Raw genomic sequence first — 17821 nt, 5'->3', positions numbered from 1 at the left:
GATGCCATGTTACTCTGTGGGATACCAGATGAATGCCCATGAACCCATGAGGTGGTCTTATTCCATGAAATACTGCCCCCCTACCAATGTTATCAAGTGCAGGCTTGCTTTCAGTCGTTCTTTTCTATGGATGAAGCTGTCTTTGAAAGCAGGGACCATGTCTTAACCTTTGGTTTCCTAACCCCTGTACCTGTATCAGTGCTGAGCATAGTGAAAGGGAGAAAAGTTTAGAACAAGGTTTCCTGGGATGTTTGGGTGTGTGGAAGGATACTAATTCCAGGAGAGGGTTCTGAGTTCAGCAGAGATTGGAAAACTTGGAACACAGCTCTCTGCCTTGGATAGTCATAATGATATTAGCATTCGAAGATTCCAAAACATTCTACTGTAAGGAATCCTGTTTGTACAGTTTTACCTAAACATAGTTAGCCGCATCTCTCTCTCTGTCTTTGTGTGTGCCTGTGTGTGTGGTATATCTAGTGACATCTTGCCCCACAGATCTGTGTGGGAAGCACTGGGCAAGGTGGGTGCCAAGCCTGGAGCCATGTAGGAGTCCCTGATGTGGACTGGCTGAGAACACACGTGGGGACAGCATAGCACAAGGGGCTCCTCTCACGTGACAGGGCTTCACCTATTGAAAGGCAGCTTGCAGGTCCTCTCCTCTCCAGCTACCCATCCTTACTTCCCCCGCTCATTCCTCACTCCACATTGTTTGTATACCCAGCACCAGCTTCTCGATGCTTCCAAGTTCACCATTGCCTCTTAGATCATGTCCAGAACTGAGCCCAAATCCATGTGTGACCTAACTGAGAAGTAAAGACTAGAGTGGGATGATTATTTCTAGAGAACTGGGCCCTGTGCTTTTTTGGAAATAACTTTCACTTATGTTAGCTTTCAGGACATTTCTTAATACTGTTTATCCCATATAATGTTGATAATTAAGCCCCTTTAAGTTTTTACTCAGGAGAATTTGCCAAGAAAATTTGTCGTTCACGTTACATTTGAGGGATTGATTTATTTGAACCCAGACATTAGAGTTTAAATTATTTCTTGTTAAAGTTTTTTCCTCTTTATTTATTTATGAACCCATTCAAATACTAAGTGCCAACCATGATTTTATCTTCCCTTTGTGTAAGACTGCTGAATCACAGACCTGTACCTCTGAAACAAATAATACATTATATGTTAAAAAAGAAAAAGAAGAAGATAGTAGGAAGGGAAAAATGAAGGGGGGGGAGTTTGGAGGGTGAGACAAACCATGAGAGACTATGGACTCTGAGAAACAAACTGAGGGTTCTAGAGGGGTGGGGGGTGGGGGGGGTGGGTTAGCCTGGTGATGGGTATTAAAGAGGGAACATACTGAATGGAGCACTGGGTGCTATACGCAAACAATGAATCATGGAACACTACATCAAAAACTAATGATGTAATGTATGGTGATTAATATAACATAATAAAAAAACAAAAAAAAAACAAAGAGAGAATGCATCAAGAGAATAATCCGCAAACTTCTTTCTCTTTGAAAAAAGAAAATTGTTCTGTAATGTTTCTGAAACAACCATTTTGAAAACCAAGCTGCATAGCTCTGAGTCTCTACTGCTGTGAGTGAGTCGCAGCTGAAGTTATTTAACTGAACTTGTGCTCTCCTTGCTTATAGAGGAGTTCATCTCCACCTGCTAGTCCCTTGCTGGTGAGTGCTTCCCGCAGTTTCTTTATAGAGTTTCTCAGGGTGGACGTTAGTGACTACACAAGCTTTGCAGTATTTCAGTTCTGTAGCTTCATTGAGTACAGGGTCATTTATTTCTGTATTTTTCCAGGTGAGAGCAGAGGCAGTTTCTCAGGAAAGCCTTCCTAACCTTCCACAGTGGGTCCACTCCCCTTCTTATTGGCTCTCATGGCACACACACTTCTCCTTTGTTGCATATATTACAGCCGTAATTTTAAAATTACTTACGATTACTTGATTAACATCAAGGCTGTAAGTTCCGTGAAGACAGGAATCATGTCTGTCTTATTCTCCATCAGATCCCCAGAGCCTCCTATAAAGGCCAGCGTGGAGTAGGGGCTCAGCAAACACTTGTTGAATAAGTGAGTGCATGAATACACTATTCACTTGACACCCTCCAGTTAGACAGACAGAATCCTGGTGTTGGCAATGAAAAGACTTTCAAGTCATTCGGTGTGATTGCCTGCGTGTTGTTGGAATCATAGCTGGCAGGCGGTGCTGTTCGACTTCAACACCTGCCTCAGTGGAGAATCCTTACTTTACCTCTTTGAGCGGTCTGCGACTCTTGTGGGGACTCAACACCATTCCCACTCCGTAGTCCAGAGTCGGGGACCCAAGGTCTTTGTGAGAACAGATGAGCTTTTGTAAAGGAAAAGAAGTTTACTTGCAAAGAGGTGCGAAGGAGTCAGACTTCAGAAGAACCGGCTCACCCGGTAAACCACCAGCATTTCAGAGCACAAGCCGTGATGTTATTAATGTTACCAAGCATACATTAGTCTGTCCATGATGGAGGAACAGCAATGGCCTCTCAGGATTATCATAGCCACGGAGGCTAGGACACTTCCTCACGCATCAGTGTTACAGATGCCGGAGTAAAGGGACTCAGAAATGGGCACCAGAACTGGACAGGCTGAACCTATTATTTTTGGTTGATCTCATGATGCAAAATTATTTCCCCCCCAACTGTGGATGATGGTATACATGTTTACACACAATGGCAGAGGGCGAGGTGCTGTTCTGTCCCATCTTGAATTTGTTGGGAAATTGGGAAGGCAATAGAAAGTGAAGTCCCGAATAGAATAGAATGTCACTGCCTTTGAAACTCTTCCTCAGGAAAATGGGGGGGCTTGGGAAAGAGGGATAGGAAACCATTTAAGATGAACCTGGTATCATATAGAAATATGCCAGTAAATTATGATCTAGCTGGGCCTAGAGGTTAGTAACAGTTTTTCCTGTTTCATCTTTAAAAGGTTTTAGCGATGATGCATCCTACGGGAGTGATGACTTGAAGAAGTTGAGCATTGATGCTTTGCAAATTTCTTTTAATTTTAATTTCTTTGGAAAAGTTTTTCATGTTTGTACTTCTTTTCATTGACTCATTCCTCAAATGTTTATTGAAATTTAACTGCATCCCAGGTACTGAGTGAGGCTCTGGGGGGGCACGATGCGTATGGTCTCGTGCAGGGCTCTGTAGAATCCACATTTGGGGCAAGAAGTCAGACCCTGGCCAGGTAATTACAAGTGTGCAAAATGATCGGTGATGAAGTACAGGGGGCCCTGGGAGCTTTATTGACGGGGCACAACCTGGTTCTATGGTGTAGGGCATTAGACTTTCTGTCTGGTTCTCTGCACATTCTGATTTGCACAGCTCTTGAGTACATTTTCCTGTAGGTAAAGTCCCCATGGAAAAGTTAGAATAGCCCGTCTCTGGAGATTTCCCAGACAGAATACCTTATTGGTATGCTGAATACCCCACTAAAATTAGGCTGACAACCTCATTATAACTAACTCAAACTATTACCTGCATGTCTGTCTCCCTCACCTCTGTGTCTATGCTCATCTGTGAGGACAAGTAACATGTCTTCTTATTCATCTTGGTGTTTTCTCATGTACTTGGAACATGGTAGGCACTGATTTGTAGTTGTTGAGCATACAGTGGAGTATGGGTTAAGACATGGCTCCTGCCCGTCAGGCGCTTACTATATTCCTCCAAAGGAAACAGTTCCAGGGGCAGTCACAAGGCAGTACACGGTTCATTGCTAAAGGGAAAGTCTGCGGGTGGCTGGGGGAGAGGCCCTGAAGGCTGGAGTGATCTGGAAAAGGCTTCCTGAGGAGCTTACCCGTCCTTTCAGAGTAAGTTCATTTGTGCAGTAAAAGCCAAAGAGGACGAGACTGTGGACAGAGCAGGTCTGCTACACCTCCCAGCCAGTCAGCTGGGGTCTGACCATTCCTGGGGCCAACCCTTATTGACAGCGTGCCAGGCACCAGCCAGGGATATACCTCAGAGTCGAGGTGGGTTAAGAACAGACAGGGTATGATAGAGTAGGGGTGAGCATGGAGGGCAACAAGAAAGCCGTCCTGAGTTGGGGTTGAAAGTAATTGCAGGAGATGTTAGCCAGGCTAATAGATATATATGGAGTGGACATTTTCAAGCAGAGAGAATAGTGTGTTTAGAAGACCAAAAGGGGGGGTACCTGGGTGGTGCAGTTGGTTGAGTGTCTGACTCTTGGTTTCAGCGCAGGTCTGATCTCAGGGTCACGGGATTGAGCCCCATGTCAGGCTCCACACTCAGCAGAGTCTGCTTGTGTATCTCTCTCTCCCTCGCCTTCTGCCTCTCTCCCCCTCTTTCTCTCTAAAATGGGTAAAATGAATCTTTAAAAAAAAAAAAAAAGAAGACGACCAAAAGGGAGCTAAAGATAGGCAGAGAAACAGAAAGACAGAGAGACATGACAGACAAATGCAAGTGTTTTCAAACAACTCCATGTAACTCTTGTTCAGTTGCCACTTCCCCATCCTCAGACCTGTCACATGGCAGAGGCAGGCGCCCAGCACTCCCGAGATGCCCATACTGGTAAATGGAACCTAATCCCCAAACTGTTTGCTTTTGGCTCCCTCGGCAAGGGTTGACATTTTTCTTGGCTGAGGCCTGGAGTATGCCCTGACTGAGCTGAGTTTATACTTATCACAAGGTGCTGATTAGGCCGAAGTCAAGTGACAGGTGCTTGAAGATGCTGAAGGGGCAGAATTCCCAGGCACTCAGTTAGTCCCTGTGCTGGACCAGGTAGGAAGAGCCCCAGTGCAGAGCCCACCACTGCCTTTGTATCAGCCTGGACTAGGGGTGCCTGCTGGCACTGTTTCCCTTTCCTCACAATTATTGGAGCGTGGATTCTTTCCCTTTTTTTAAGTTAAAAGAAACGATACCAGTAATTCACATTCATGATAGGAAAATTAGATAGGGAAGAAGAGGAAAACACTATAATGTCACTGCCCAGAGAAAAGAGTGTACTGGGTTATATTCCATTTTCTTCACCAATGTGTACAGTTAAGAGACGTTATTTTTGAAAGCTTAATAAGGTAGTGGAAAGCACTCATTTCCCCCCAAAAGTTTCTTATTTTTCTCTTTATCCATAATGGTATTTTGCATTTATATAGTACTTAACAGTTCATAAATATTTCTACCCTCTATCAAAGTCTTACAATTGTGTGAGAAAGGTAACATTATCCCCATTTTACAGTCAAGGAAACTGAGACTTGGAAAATCAAGTTAATAAATAACAGAGTTTCAAATTCTGGTTTCGTGACTCTTTTTTTTTAAGATTTTATTTATTTGACAGAGAGAGAGAGAGCGTGCAAGCATGAGAGGGGGGAGAGGCAGAGGGAGAGGAAGAGTAGGCTCTCTGCTGAGCAGGGAGCCCGATGTAGGGCTCGATCCCAGGACCCTGGGATCATGACCTGAGCCAAAGGCAGACGCTTAACTGACTGAGCCACCCAGGCACCCCAAGGTTTCGTGACTCTTAAATATAAAGCATCTTCCATTGAAACAACTGCCATGACTGCAAAAGCAGCAACTTTAGAAACACACACACATACACCATTGCCTTTTTTTTTTTTTTACTCGTAGCTTGTCATCATTCATCCGAATCCTAAAGAAAACAAAATGTACCCAGACTTTTGGGGCACCTGGGTGGCTCAGTCGGTTGAGCATCTGACTCTTGATTTCAGCTCAGGTCATGATCTTAGGGTCCTGGGATTGAGCCCCACGTTGGGCTCCGCACTCAGCGGAGTCTGCTTGAGATTCTCTCCCTCTGCCCCTCCCCCAATTGTTCTAGCTCTCTCTCTCTTTAAAATAAAAGAAGTAAATCTTAGAAAGAAAAAGAAATGTACCCAGAGTTTCTGAGTATTAGAGTTACCTAGAGTTTTGATTACATGAAGGTGCTTACTGAGAGTAGTCAGAATTTTCAGAGACTAGGGATCTTGCAAATGGAATAGAATATTTGTGTATGTTATCCAAGGCAGATATTTTGTTGATGATATTAGGTGTGTGATTTAGTTATCTCCAAGTAACTTGGTCAGAGTTGGGTAAGATTTTTAGATTTTATTTTCATTTCCTCATAAAAGAAAAAGAATTCTTTACTTAGAACAGGAAAAACACAAAGGGACACTGCCCCTTATGCTTTCAGTCTGCCTCAAGAAATAAATAAATACAAAATAAGAAGAAAAAGAAAAGAAAAGGGAAGGAAGGAAGAAAAATACCCATGGGAGCCAGACAAATAATTTCAAGCTGTATATTTTTGTCACGAATTCTCAGTATATAGGGAAAGCTGCCAGAATCTTGCTGCTCAGGGTGAACTATTGCCAAAACATCATTTGCAAACACTGTAAGGGCCAGAGAGCTAATTTCTGGTCCTTGAGATAGCAATACAGGCAAATAAAAGTCCATAGATAATGAAATTAGGTAAACCAAAAATTTGTTACATAAAGTGCTAAAAGTGTTGCTGAACATCTCCAGGTTTTGTCAGCTTCCAGGTTCTGAGAACTATGGTTTCTAAAAGTGGTATTTTATTGAAGAGAAGATCTTTTGAAAGAAAGAATTGTGTGTTTTTGTGAACCAAAAAATGTTGTAGTAGATTAATTAACTGATAAACTCATTCATTGCACTCCTGTACAGTTGTTTACCTATTCCATGTGCTAGTCTAGTCATCAGACTTAGTTATAAGGATAAGTAAGAGATGTCTCTAAGAAATAGGTCAGAAGTGGGGTGAAAGACTCATAAATAGATGATCAAGGAGTATGGCACCACACCAGAGGTTTAGAGCAGGTCGCTATGGGAGAAAAAGAGGGCACAGCTCATAACTGCCTAGGGAAGCTGGGAACTAGTCCCAGACAGGACAGGACATTTGAGTTGGTCTAAAAGGATGAAAAGAGGAAGGAAACAAACTTAACTCATGTCTACTACATAGCCAGCATTGTGAGATACTCTGATGTTCTCAGAAGAATAAGACCCAGTGGGAAGTCAAGAAGGGCACACAGGCACATAAAGAATTCAAGGCATGATAATGTTAAAGCATTATGGGAGAGGGATTGTATTGAGTCCTATTCAGAAGTCAGAAAGTAGCACTCAGTATGGTCCATGTGTGGTGTTTGTTTTGTTTTGTTTCATTTTTAGAATAAGGAAGATAAGGGCTAAAAAGGAGAGTTGTGTCCCATATCAGGTTCTTGGAAAAGGGTCTCCATGCACGTAAGCACATCCAGAGGAGCCAGTTTGTTAGTTTTGGTAAAGATTTTAGCAAGTACCTTAGCAGGGGACAGATGTGCCGTAGTTGATTTAACCAAACCCCTCTTAGTTAAAGAAAGATGTCCTAGATTGGAGTTGCTGGATCCACAAGTAGGTCCATTTTTAAGGCTTTGATACTTTTTGCCAAATTGCTCTCCAGAAGATTGTACCTCTCCCCGCAGCGGCATGCTGGAACCCCATTTCCCTTATACCTCTCCTGATACTAGGTGTTCTCATTTTAAAATCTGTGGCCATTTGCCAAGCAAGTAGCAGTTTCTTATTGTGGTTTTCATTTTAATTTGTTTTTTAAAAAATAATGCTAGCTTCTTATGTAATTGGGTACCTGTATTTATTCTTCGGTGATTGTCTGTTTATATCCTTGCCTGTTTTTCTATTGAAGTTTTGCTTTCTTCTCATTAATATGTAAATTTTTTCTATATTGAGTTGCATTAAACATGTACTTTATATTGCAAATGTGGTTTTTTTTTAAAGTTTGCCAATGGCCTTTTACTTTTACCTATCGCTATTTTGCTGATAGAAATGATAATTTTTTTAGTAGACAAATACGTAGTTTTTTTTCTTTTATGAATTCTGAATTTACCTGTATTTGCCATCCCCAAGACTTAAAAAATATATTTATATATATTTTCTATTACACTTATATTGTATGTTTATATTATATCTGTATATATCTTTTATTTATATATATCTTCGAGGATTTAAAGGTTTTCAATTTTTATATTTGAATGTATAATCTATCTGGAAATCTTTTTGGTATGGTGTTTTATAGGGGAATAAACTGAATTTTTTCCAACTGTCTAGCTAGATATCTAAATACTACTTAAAAAGTAATTCATTCTTTTCCAACAGCCTTGAAGTGACACCCTTATCATATCTTCAAGTCACATATGTGTTTGGGTCTCTTTCTAGGTGCTCTCTTTTGTTCCACTAAGCTGCCAGGCTTTTAATTATTGAATATTTATAATGGTCATGTTGTTTGTTTTTTTTCTGCTTACATTTATACTTTATAATTGATATATCAAGTTCCACCAAATTATTCCATTGACATTTTTATTGGCATTTGCCATAAATATCCAAATCACTTTGGGAAATATCAACTTCTTTCCAATATTATGTTGCTTTGTTCCATATGTGGTTCCTTCCATGTATTCAAGTTCCTCAGTCAAGTTTTATGACTTGTTGGATTGGGTCTACATGTTTACTGTTGAGTTTAATCCCAAATGTTTTGGAGAAATCATGTTTCTCATAGCTGCTTGTTGCCCGTTGGCCAGGTTCTGACCACATCCGTGAGAAGGATGGACTCTGGGCTGTCCTTGCTTGGCTCTCCATTCTAGCCACCCGCAAACAGAGTGTGGAGGACATTCTCAAAGATCACTGGCAGAAGTATGGCCGGAATTTCTTCACCAGGTAAGTCACAGCCTGGGTGGGGTATGGAGGTAGGGTGGGGAAGTGGGCAGAGAGTTCTCATGTGTACAGATTTTTTCCTGTCTCTCAAGTGCTAATAAAACCCTAGTTCATCTAGCCTCTACAAATTGAGGGAGTTTAAAATAATTCAGTTAAGGTCACCTTTTATGTTAGCCATAAAGAACGATGCTTAAAAAATTTAGTTAACATATTCGAAAGAATAAATGTTTTGTAAACCTTTTAAATGTACCTGCAGGTGGACATGATAATTGAGTTGGATTTGGATTCAGAAGAATGGATTAGAATTTTATTTCTGCCCCTTAGTGGATTGGGAAGTCATTTAACCTCTCTCTAACAGAAAACTACTCTTTTTTTCTCATTTGTAGAAATGGAAATAACAGACTGCCATTGAGTGGATTAAATGAAATATGAGTCTGAAAGTGTTTTATAAACTCTGGGGCACTCAAAGTATGGAAACTTTTTTTTTCTGAAATTATGGAAACAATTATGCTTAGTCTAAATCAACTTTTCTGACTCATTAAAATATGTCCCCAAAGGCTGCATACTTGTCAATACTTCATTCATTGATTCAATAAATATTGACTGTGTGCCTACTTTCTGCCAGCCGCTGGGGATTCAGCAGTGAACAAAATACTTAGAATACATAGTAATTCTTCTTTGCCACGCATACTTCTATTTTTAAAAGGCATTAATATTTTTTTTTTCCGAGAAGTGCTTTCCGCTAATTTCAATTTGCCTTTCCCCCAGTAAGTGTAAAAATCTAACAAAATTTTTCCTAGACCTCACTATTCTAATTACTGAAAGGAAATATGAGAAAAAGGAGAGTAGATGAAGTGCTTATCGATAAGAAATGCTTAGATGTAATTTCTTTGGGCCTCAGTTGCCTTTTTTATAAAATAGGTTGAGTTAAATTAGAGAATTTAAAAACTGTGTCACAGATTGAATAGTCCATGATCTCTGGATAGTCACACAAGAATTAAACCTTAAGCAACTCAGCCTCCTTACTCAGAATCCTTTTTATCAACTTTAGAGAAGTTCATTGCTGTCTTCCTGCTTCAAGTCATTCTTTTGAGGAAGGTATAAGTAATAACTGTCACGTGGTACCACAGCAGGAGCCCTGGGAATGAAGGCAAGAATCTCTACCTTCTAAGAACCAGAAAAACCTGGTAATTCAGAACAGCAGTCGTGAACTCTCTAGAGCCTAGAATGTCATGTAGGCAGGACCACGTCTGTTTCTGTGCTTCATGGTATCACTAAACACCTCACTCCTAGTGACACCGTAAATATGCTTTGAATGAATAAATGAACGACGAGGTAACGACTGAATAGTAGCCAGAATGGAATAAGGTTGGGAGGGTTTGTTCAGAGAAGGGGTCACTCTGGAATCAGTTAAAAGCCTCCATCTAAAAACCACTTGAACATATTTGTATTAATTTCAGATAACTGCTAACCAACTGTTGCAAGTAAAGTCCCTAGAACCTGCATTTCTAGTTAGTTAAGACTCCATCCTACCCTCCATTTACTTAACAAAAGTGCTAGGCACTTTGCACACATTGTTTCATGTCAGCCTCAAAACAGTTAGTGATAAGGCAACTGAGATTCTGCAAGATGAAGCCACTTGCTAATAGTTGCACAGTTAGTAAGCGATAGAGGCTAGATGTGTAGCTCGTTCCGATGCCGAAGTCCAGATTCTTTCCATTATGCCTCTCTGTGCCTAGGATTTATAGAACACTTCCCTCAAATGCCCAAAGGTCACAGATGTAAAGCACAAACACCTGGTTGTAATTTCTTGCTGTTTATCATGCTAACTAGGGGAAAGAGCTGACTTCAAGATTAAGGGGACTATTGTCCTTGATTCATAGAATCCTGGAGCTAGAACAGGTTGGCCTTAATTCCCCAGTATTTCTCATGTCTCAGAGGTGTCATCTTGCACATATCATATTTGTTTCACTATCGCAAATAAATATAGACTCTGCTGTCTTGAGCCTCTAAAAAATAACTCTCTCAAGAGGGTGTGTGCCACTAGGTCAAGAAAAGCCACCTGTCAGCGTCTTTAACCTCATAAGAAAGAAGTCAAGAACAATTCTGGGAGTAATAATAAAAGTCATAGAATTTCTTTTGTGATTTTTTTTTTTTTTTTTTTTTTTTGCTTTGACCCTTTTGTGTCTACACCAGGCCTCCTCCATCAGGGTGAACCCAAAACACTTTGGACCAGAATCCACCCTCAATGAAAGGACAGAGGTGTTTCAGATGTAAGGAGTTAGGGTTTGGCCCCTTCTATCTGGTCAGTGAAAACTTGGCCTCACTTTAGGAAGCTCCTGTGGAGACTGGAACTCTCCTTCACCGAAATCTCAGCAGCCTCAGGCAGGTCCCAGACTGGGAACTGTCCCAGCATTTATCCCAAAGAAGCTCCAGGAGTTTGAAAGAGAAGTGCCTGACTCATGTGCCTCTTGAGGCAGCATCCTCTAGAGATAACATTGCATTTAATTCTACCTCCTCAGGAGGCAGTGATTAAATGTTAGATAGAATCTCTCAAAAGCCTTTGAAGCTTCTAGAGCTTATTCGGTAGAAAAGCCAAGATGGGAGTTTTCTGCTTATTCAGAAGCTCCTAACCCTTCCCTGAAATCCTGCAAAGCCTTCCTTTCATCCCTGACCTGCTCCCTCCCCAGAGACGAACAAGCACAGCCTTTTGCCAGCTTTTTCTGCAGTTAGGGGGTTTTGTGGGGAGGGCCAAACAAATGATGAAGAAGGTGGTAATCTACCTCGGGGTGATCCGAAGTCAGTGTGTGGGCCCCACCTTTGTGACTTCTTGCAGGTATGATTACGAGGAGGTGGAGGCTGAGGGTGCCAACAAAATGATGAAGGACTTGCAGGCCCTGATATCTGATCGCTCCTTCGTGGGGAAACAGTTCTCAGTGGGGGACAAAGTTTACACTGTGGAGAAAATTGATAACTTTGAATACAGTGATCCGGTGGATGGAAGCGTTTCAAGGAATCAGGTAGGAACAGATTTATGTGTATTGGGAGAGAGGCCTCAGAGCTTCATCTCTGAAATCTCAAGAGGAGAAAGTAAAAGGCCGCTTGATCATCTCTCCTTTGCTACCATTTTGTTTCTACAGTTGCTGGCTTTCTGCTGGGTCACACATAACTTGCAAATATACTCGTAGGGAAAATGGGATTTGCCTTGGTTCTGTGTACTCCCCTATGCCCTCATTCTGGGATTCTTAGCCTCCGCTCCAGAGGGTTTTTACATCCTCCAGAATCCTGTGCAAGGCATTGTGTTGAATGCATGTGCAGAAAGGAGCCCTAGAATCTAAAGCTGAAAAGGTGAACTACAGCCATAGATATCAAACCCCTTTTTTCTCTCAGGAGATGATAGCAGAATGCGAGCCACGAGAGTGGCATTATCATAGACCTTTCTCTGGTATATTCTGATTTCTTAAAAAAAAAAAGAAAAAGAGGAAGAAGAAGAAAAACTGATGAGGCATTCCAGACTTAGAAATCGTAGCTGTTACATCCACAGCATGTGACATGCAGCCAGTCCTAACACAGCAAGACATCACAGTTGAGGACCTGGACCACGTCTGGATGGGGACAGAGCCGGTAGGGTTTCCCTCGTTGGGTGCCAGGGACCCACGGCTGCAGGCTGGGTTGGCCCTTGTGCAGGCTTCTCACAAACACCCAGGGCCCCGGGGTCCTCTGGTTCTGCTGTTGTCACAGGCTGGACTCACCACTAATAATTTAGAGGCAGAGATAATAAGGAGATGTAAAATTCTTTTACAGCTTTCCAGTTTGCTTTCTCCTGACAGACCCAGATTTTTGGCCCACTCCTTCTCAAGGCAGCTGACAGCTTTGAAGGAGATGGACCGCAGGATTGATTTAATGTCTCTCTGGAGATGCAGGCAGTGGACGGGTAGCTGGAGCATGGCCACAGCGACCCTCAGTGCCAGGAGTCTCCCATCCTCAAGATACTAGCCCAGTGGGCTTTCTTCCCCATCCCCGTTCACCCTCTGTGGGAACTCTGGGTGCAGTACGGATGATTGTAAGCGACGTCTGAGATAATTAGAAAAAGGCCAGGGGTAGAGTAGGTAGAGTAGGAGGTGGGTATGGAAGAGGGCAGGGTGGGGTCCACAGGATGGCAGAGCAGAAGTTTTGTAGAGAAGCCTTCAGAGAAAACAGGCGATTAGGGAAAGTGACCCCCAACTCTGTGCTGCACCCAGCATCTGTGGGGCGGGGGGAGCTGAGCTGTGTGTGGGAAGGGTGTGGGCATGAGCACGGGGCTGCTCTTTGCATTCTGCGAGGAAGAACTCAACAGCTTCACGTTCTATAATCAGAGTCTGAGCGTTTAGATGGAAGGCCAGGTAGGAGGGAGAATCTTCCAGAGTAGATATAGCATCTGCCATCAAGTGGAAAGAATTTAGAAGCTTCAAGTTGAAGCTGTAGAGAGATAGACCAACCTGGTATGTTCCTAGAAGCAAGAAATGGTAAATGGGAGTTAACGGTATCCTCCCTGTGATGACGGAATCGGGAAGGTACTGCGTGCATTTCATCTGCTGTCTTCACTGCTGAATGGCACGATTAAACACTGGACAGGATTTGGTGACAAATAGCAGCTGAGGAGCAGTGTCTCTGCTGGTTGGTCTTTGACTTTATGTGAAGTTCTTCTTTGTATAGAAGAATGACAGGCTCACAAAGCCTAGAGAGTTCTCAGATAACTGTCTTGCTGACCCTTCCTACCTCAGGTGTCAGAATATCTACCCAAGAATCTTCAACCTCAAATTCCCTGAAGCAAGAAGATTATTGAGGACAAGAGATGCTGCCAGGGAGGGAAAGAAGAAGGCAGCAGGGGGTTGGGGGCATGGGTTTGGCACAGCGCCCACAGGGACCCTGCTTTGAGTCCTCAGGCATTGAGGGGAGAGTGATCACTGGATCCTGCTTGCTAGGTTGGGAATAGCTGGCTTCGTCTGGGGCGTGTGGCCTCATGTTCTCTGTTTGAGGCTCTCTATTGGTGTTTTGCAAAGAGTTCTTCCTCTCATCTGTCTGGAATCTCTTCTGCTCTGGTTTCAGCCCATTCTGTCCATGTTTTCCTCCTGATCTGGGGATCAAATTTCTGCATCTAGCGACTTATTTGTTGACCTATTTATTAGGCTTCAAACTGGAATGGTTAGTCCATAAATTACAGGGGAGTGGGGAGAGGAGGGGAAGGCGGGCCTGTGTCATCCAGCACCACTGCGCCCCGGATCACATCTCCCACCTGACCCTGGGCATGCTTCCTACCCACCCCCCCGCCCCGCCCATGAGCTCAGCCCCCTTTGGCAGGACACAGTGACAGGCCAACCACGGCCGACTCATGGGGCTTAACTGCTGCTGTTTATCAAGGATCTAATCCTCCAATTGATCAAGTATGGATGAAATTTGATCTCCAGACAAACCCCTTGTAATTTGCCAGCCTTCGGTTTCCCTTCCAGCAAGTGGGGAACACATCTCTGCTTACCTTCTCCAGGGCTTGCGGCTCCTTTTTGCGGATGGTTCTCGCATCATCTTTCGACTGAGTGGCACGGGGAGTGCAGGGGCCACCATTCGACTGTACATCGACAGCTATGAGAAGGACACTGCCAAGATCTACCAGGACCCCCAGGTAATGCCCAAGCCCTGTGTCCTGACGAGTTAGTTCTTTCCGTTGGAGGGAATGATAGTGGTTGTACAGAGTCTGTGTTAATACAACCCGTTTCTCCAGTGGTCAAACGTGTGTTCGCTTTTCTCCATGTCTCCTTCGGTACCTCATAACAACAGCGATAGCTAACCGTTATCTCAGTATTTTCTCTGTGCCAAGCTCTGTTCTAAACCCATTACCCAAATGGATATACTCACTGAAGTCTCAAATGAGGTAGACTCTATTATTATCCCTCCTACAGTAAAGAAACAGGGAAAGGTTAAGTGGCAGCTAACAGGGTCACGTGCCTGGTGAGCAGCAGAGTCAGGATAACTAATCTTTCAATCAGCCCCTCTTCTGGCGTTCTGGTCTGTCACTGGTCATTTGCCACTTTGCTTGGTCTGATCGCCTGTTCTGGAAGAGCACACGCTGGTTCTAGACTTGGTGCCGGGGCAGAGAGTTTCATGACCCAGCAACAAAGGTCTATATGGGAGAGTCTGCAGACTTGCAGCCTGGTGGTTTGGGCTCCCAGCCCTACCCAAAGGGTCTCTGGAAGTTTGTGAGTGAGGAGGGACCCTGGAGCCAGGGGTGGGGCAGAGAACTTGGAGGACAGCCACCCCAGGGGAGGAGCCAAGGGGAGGCAGTGACACACAGGGGACTTTCACCCTGTTTGTTCCTCACACAATGGTCTTGACAAATGCTCCCCGAGAGATCCACAGCCAAAAGAGTGTAGGAGCTGTTGTGGTCCCTTAACCCCTTCTTCAGGATTCATAACACACACTGCACCTTAAGGGCTCTGAGAAAACTCACAGTGGAGACGCCTGCTTAAGTGGCATTTCACTGTGCTTATTATCCCACAAAGCCTTTTTTCTTCTAACACCTAATTAAAATCCGAGGAAACTCACTTGAAAAGCCTTGGCATAGCGGTTTTGAGCATAAATTTTGGATGTAGAAAGATCTTGTTTTCAGTTCAGTTCCTGCCACCTGAGTAGCTGTGTGTCCATGGGCAAGTCGTTTCCGTGCTCTGAGCCTTAGTTTCTGGTAGAATACTACCTACCGCCTCGAGTTACTATAGGGATTTAAGGAGACAAGGGATGCAAAATTCTAAACATTGCGCCTGGCACATAGGATTACCTTTGGAGAAAGTGTGGCTCTTATAGTTCTTTTTATTACAAAAAGAAGGAGCTCTGTGGGAGCAGGCTTCCCTCTTACATTTTTTACCGTGGCTAGACTCCAGTTTCAGTCATTGCCAGATCTCTGTCATGCTGTAGGTATCCCTAAAACTTAAACCAAAGGCGGCGGTGTCTGAGTTGTAGACCCACAGTATAATAGAGCAAGAGGAAAAGAAGAAGGGAATTGGGTTCTTTTGTCTTAGTATCAGGCACGTGGTAGACATAATGAATGAACGAAAGGTAAGTTTCTTTGAACCATAGTCTTCAGGAGGTGGGAGGGAAGTGGGGAGGGAGGGGGAGGGCTCTGGAGGGGATGAGGTACCCGCAGTGCCGGGATGTGTCACCATTCCAGCTAGGAGATGCCTTCCCTTACTCTGGAGCTGCTGGGCCTCGGCCTCAGCACTTTCTGGGACTGTTGGAGCCCCAGGGGGAATGGCAGGTGGTGTGGTTAGCGTGTGGAGTTGCTTCTCCAGCTTTCAGCCAGGAATAATGAGTTGGTGGAGATTAAGAGGAGGGAAAGCAACGGTGGGCAGTAGGAAATGAACTACTCTTGGCTCTGCCCTTGAGGCATTTGGTTAAATCACTTCATCTTTTTGGATATCAGTTTTCTCATGTGTAATGTGGGCAGTTTAGCTAGATAAGTGGTTTTTTAAAAGAATTTTCATTAAAAAATATTAAACAATATTTATATTTATAAATATATTTCTAAAATACTTATGCTATATTATCCTGCAACAGCAGAATTCTTTTATTTTTTCCCCCTAAGTGAGAGGTAGTTGGGAGGGTAGTGTTGTTGCATTTTGAGAAGATCTCTTTGGGGACAGGGTAGGCAACAAATTAGAGGATGCAGAAGTGAAAGTAGAAGCACCATTGTTCCAGGTGAGAAAGAGAACGTTGACTTAGCGAGATCTATAGCCCCAGGTTGGAGAGAAATGGCGCGTGTTGAGGGATACTTAGAAGGTAAAAGCCACTTAGGCTGGCTAATAGATTGGACAAGGGGAATGTGGGAGAAGAAGGGGTCAAGAGTTACTCTTAGTTGTTCATTAGCTTTAGATGGTAGACTGCGGTGTTGAGTCACTGAGATAGGGAATGCTGGAAGCAGATTTTAGGGGAAAGAACACATCTTTGAGCTTTAGACTTGCAGAGTCTGAGGAGCCTTTGGGATGTGGAAGGAGGCAGTCAGACATGTGGGTCTTGGAGGCCATCTGAGGGCGGGAGCTATGACTCTGTGTCTAGAGAAAGTAATGGAAAAGGTTCTCTTTGTGTCTCCTTCAGGTCATGTTGGCCCCCCTTATTTCCATTGCTCTGAAGGTGTCCCAACTCCAGGAGAGGACAGGACGCACTGCGCCCACTGTTATCACCTAAGAAGACAGGCCGGATGCGGTACGTCCCTCTTCCCCAGGACCCTCCAAGTCATCTGATTGAAGAGCATGGACACAAACAAAATGTATCCGCCCAGGCTTTGTAGGATTTGGTTTTTCCACTAACCAGTTGTTGATGAATGGCACATTAGTGCGACATTGCCTGTTGCGATGCCCTGTGGGAAAGAGAAAGTGGACCCAGGGGCTTTTGCTAATGTCACTCCCTTTTCGTGCCCTTAGGCCCTGCTGCTGTGCAGGCATTTGTCTCCCTAGCACCAGCTTCTGCTCACTGCAAAGTGAGATGGAGGCTGAGCAGCAGCTAGTGAGGCCATTTCTCATGCTTAGGATGTGCCGATGAAATGACAGCGCAAACTCCCTTCTCTTTGGTGAATTCTTCCCCCATTAACTGTTTACATGTGATCCAGCAAAATGCAATTTCTGGTGCCTTCTCTCCAATCAGTTCGTTCCTCAGAGTGAGACGTACTCATCTACAGATTTCTGCCTTGTTTTGCAACATAGTCCCACACAGATATTTCGGGATATTAAAGCAAAATAAGCCACTATTTCTTGATGTCTTTTTTTTTTCTTAACTGCAAAATGCTCTTCCACTTTCAGAAAGAAAATAGACTTTTTTTAAAAAAGAAGGTATTGTATTTTGTTTGGATGTCCCAGCTAGAAGACAAAATGTTGTCTGCGCTAGGTTTAAAATCCTTGTACTCAAGAACTGTAATTTCAAATCTTAAGCAGGGTCAACTGAGCCCTGGATCCATCCGAGGTAGATAAGTAAGCTCAACATGGTTAATTTGGATGAGGGAAAGCAAGATGATTTTCAGGAGATCTTCCCCCCCCCCCCCAGGAGATATTAAATAGCAAAGCACGGCCATGTGCCTTGTGGTGTTGAGATACCATAAT

At 43.5% G+C, this 17821-nt stretch overlaps 1 protein-coding gene across 1 annotated transcript in view; it reads left to right on the top strand.

Annotated features, from left to right (window-relative positions):
* PGM1 (phosphoglucomutase 1) overlaps positions 1 to 17472 on the top strand; it is a 62045-nt gene extending 44573 nt beyond the window's left edge. Inside the window, exons 8-11 of the mRNA XM_036070441.2 lie at positions 8570 to 8705; positions 11539 to 11722; positions 14227 to 14361; positions 16824 to 17472. Of these exons, the coding sequence (XP_035926334.1) occupies positions 8570 to 8705; positions 11539 to 11722; positions 14227 to 14361; positions 16824 to 16913 (545 nt within the window). The 3' untranslated portion in view covers positions 16914 to 17472. The remainder of the gene's footprint in view (positions 1 to 8569; positions 8706 to 11538; positions 11723 to 14226; positions 14362 to 16823) is intronic.
* The last annotated feature ends 349 nt before the right edge of the window (positions 17473 to 17821 follow it).

This window comes from Halichoerus grypus, chromosome 5 (genome assembly GCF_964656455.1).
Source record: "Halichoerus grypus chromosome 5, mHalGry1.hap1.1, whole genome shotgun sequence".
NCBI classification, from domain to species: domain Eukaryota; kingdom Metazoa; phylum Chordata; class Mammalia; order Carnivora; family Phocidae; genus Halichoerus; species Halichoerus grypus.
Note: the sequence above shows the minus strand (reverse complement) of the source record. Positions and strands in the feature narration are given on the sequence as shown.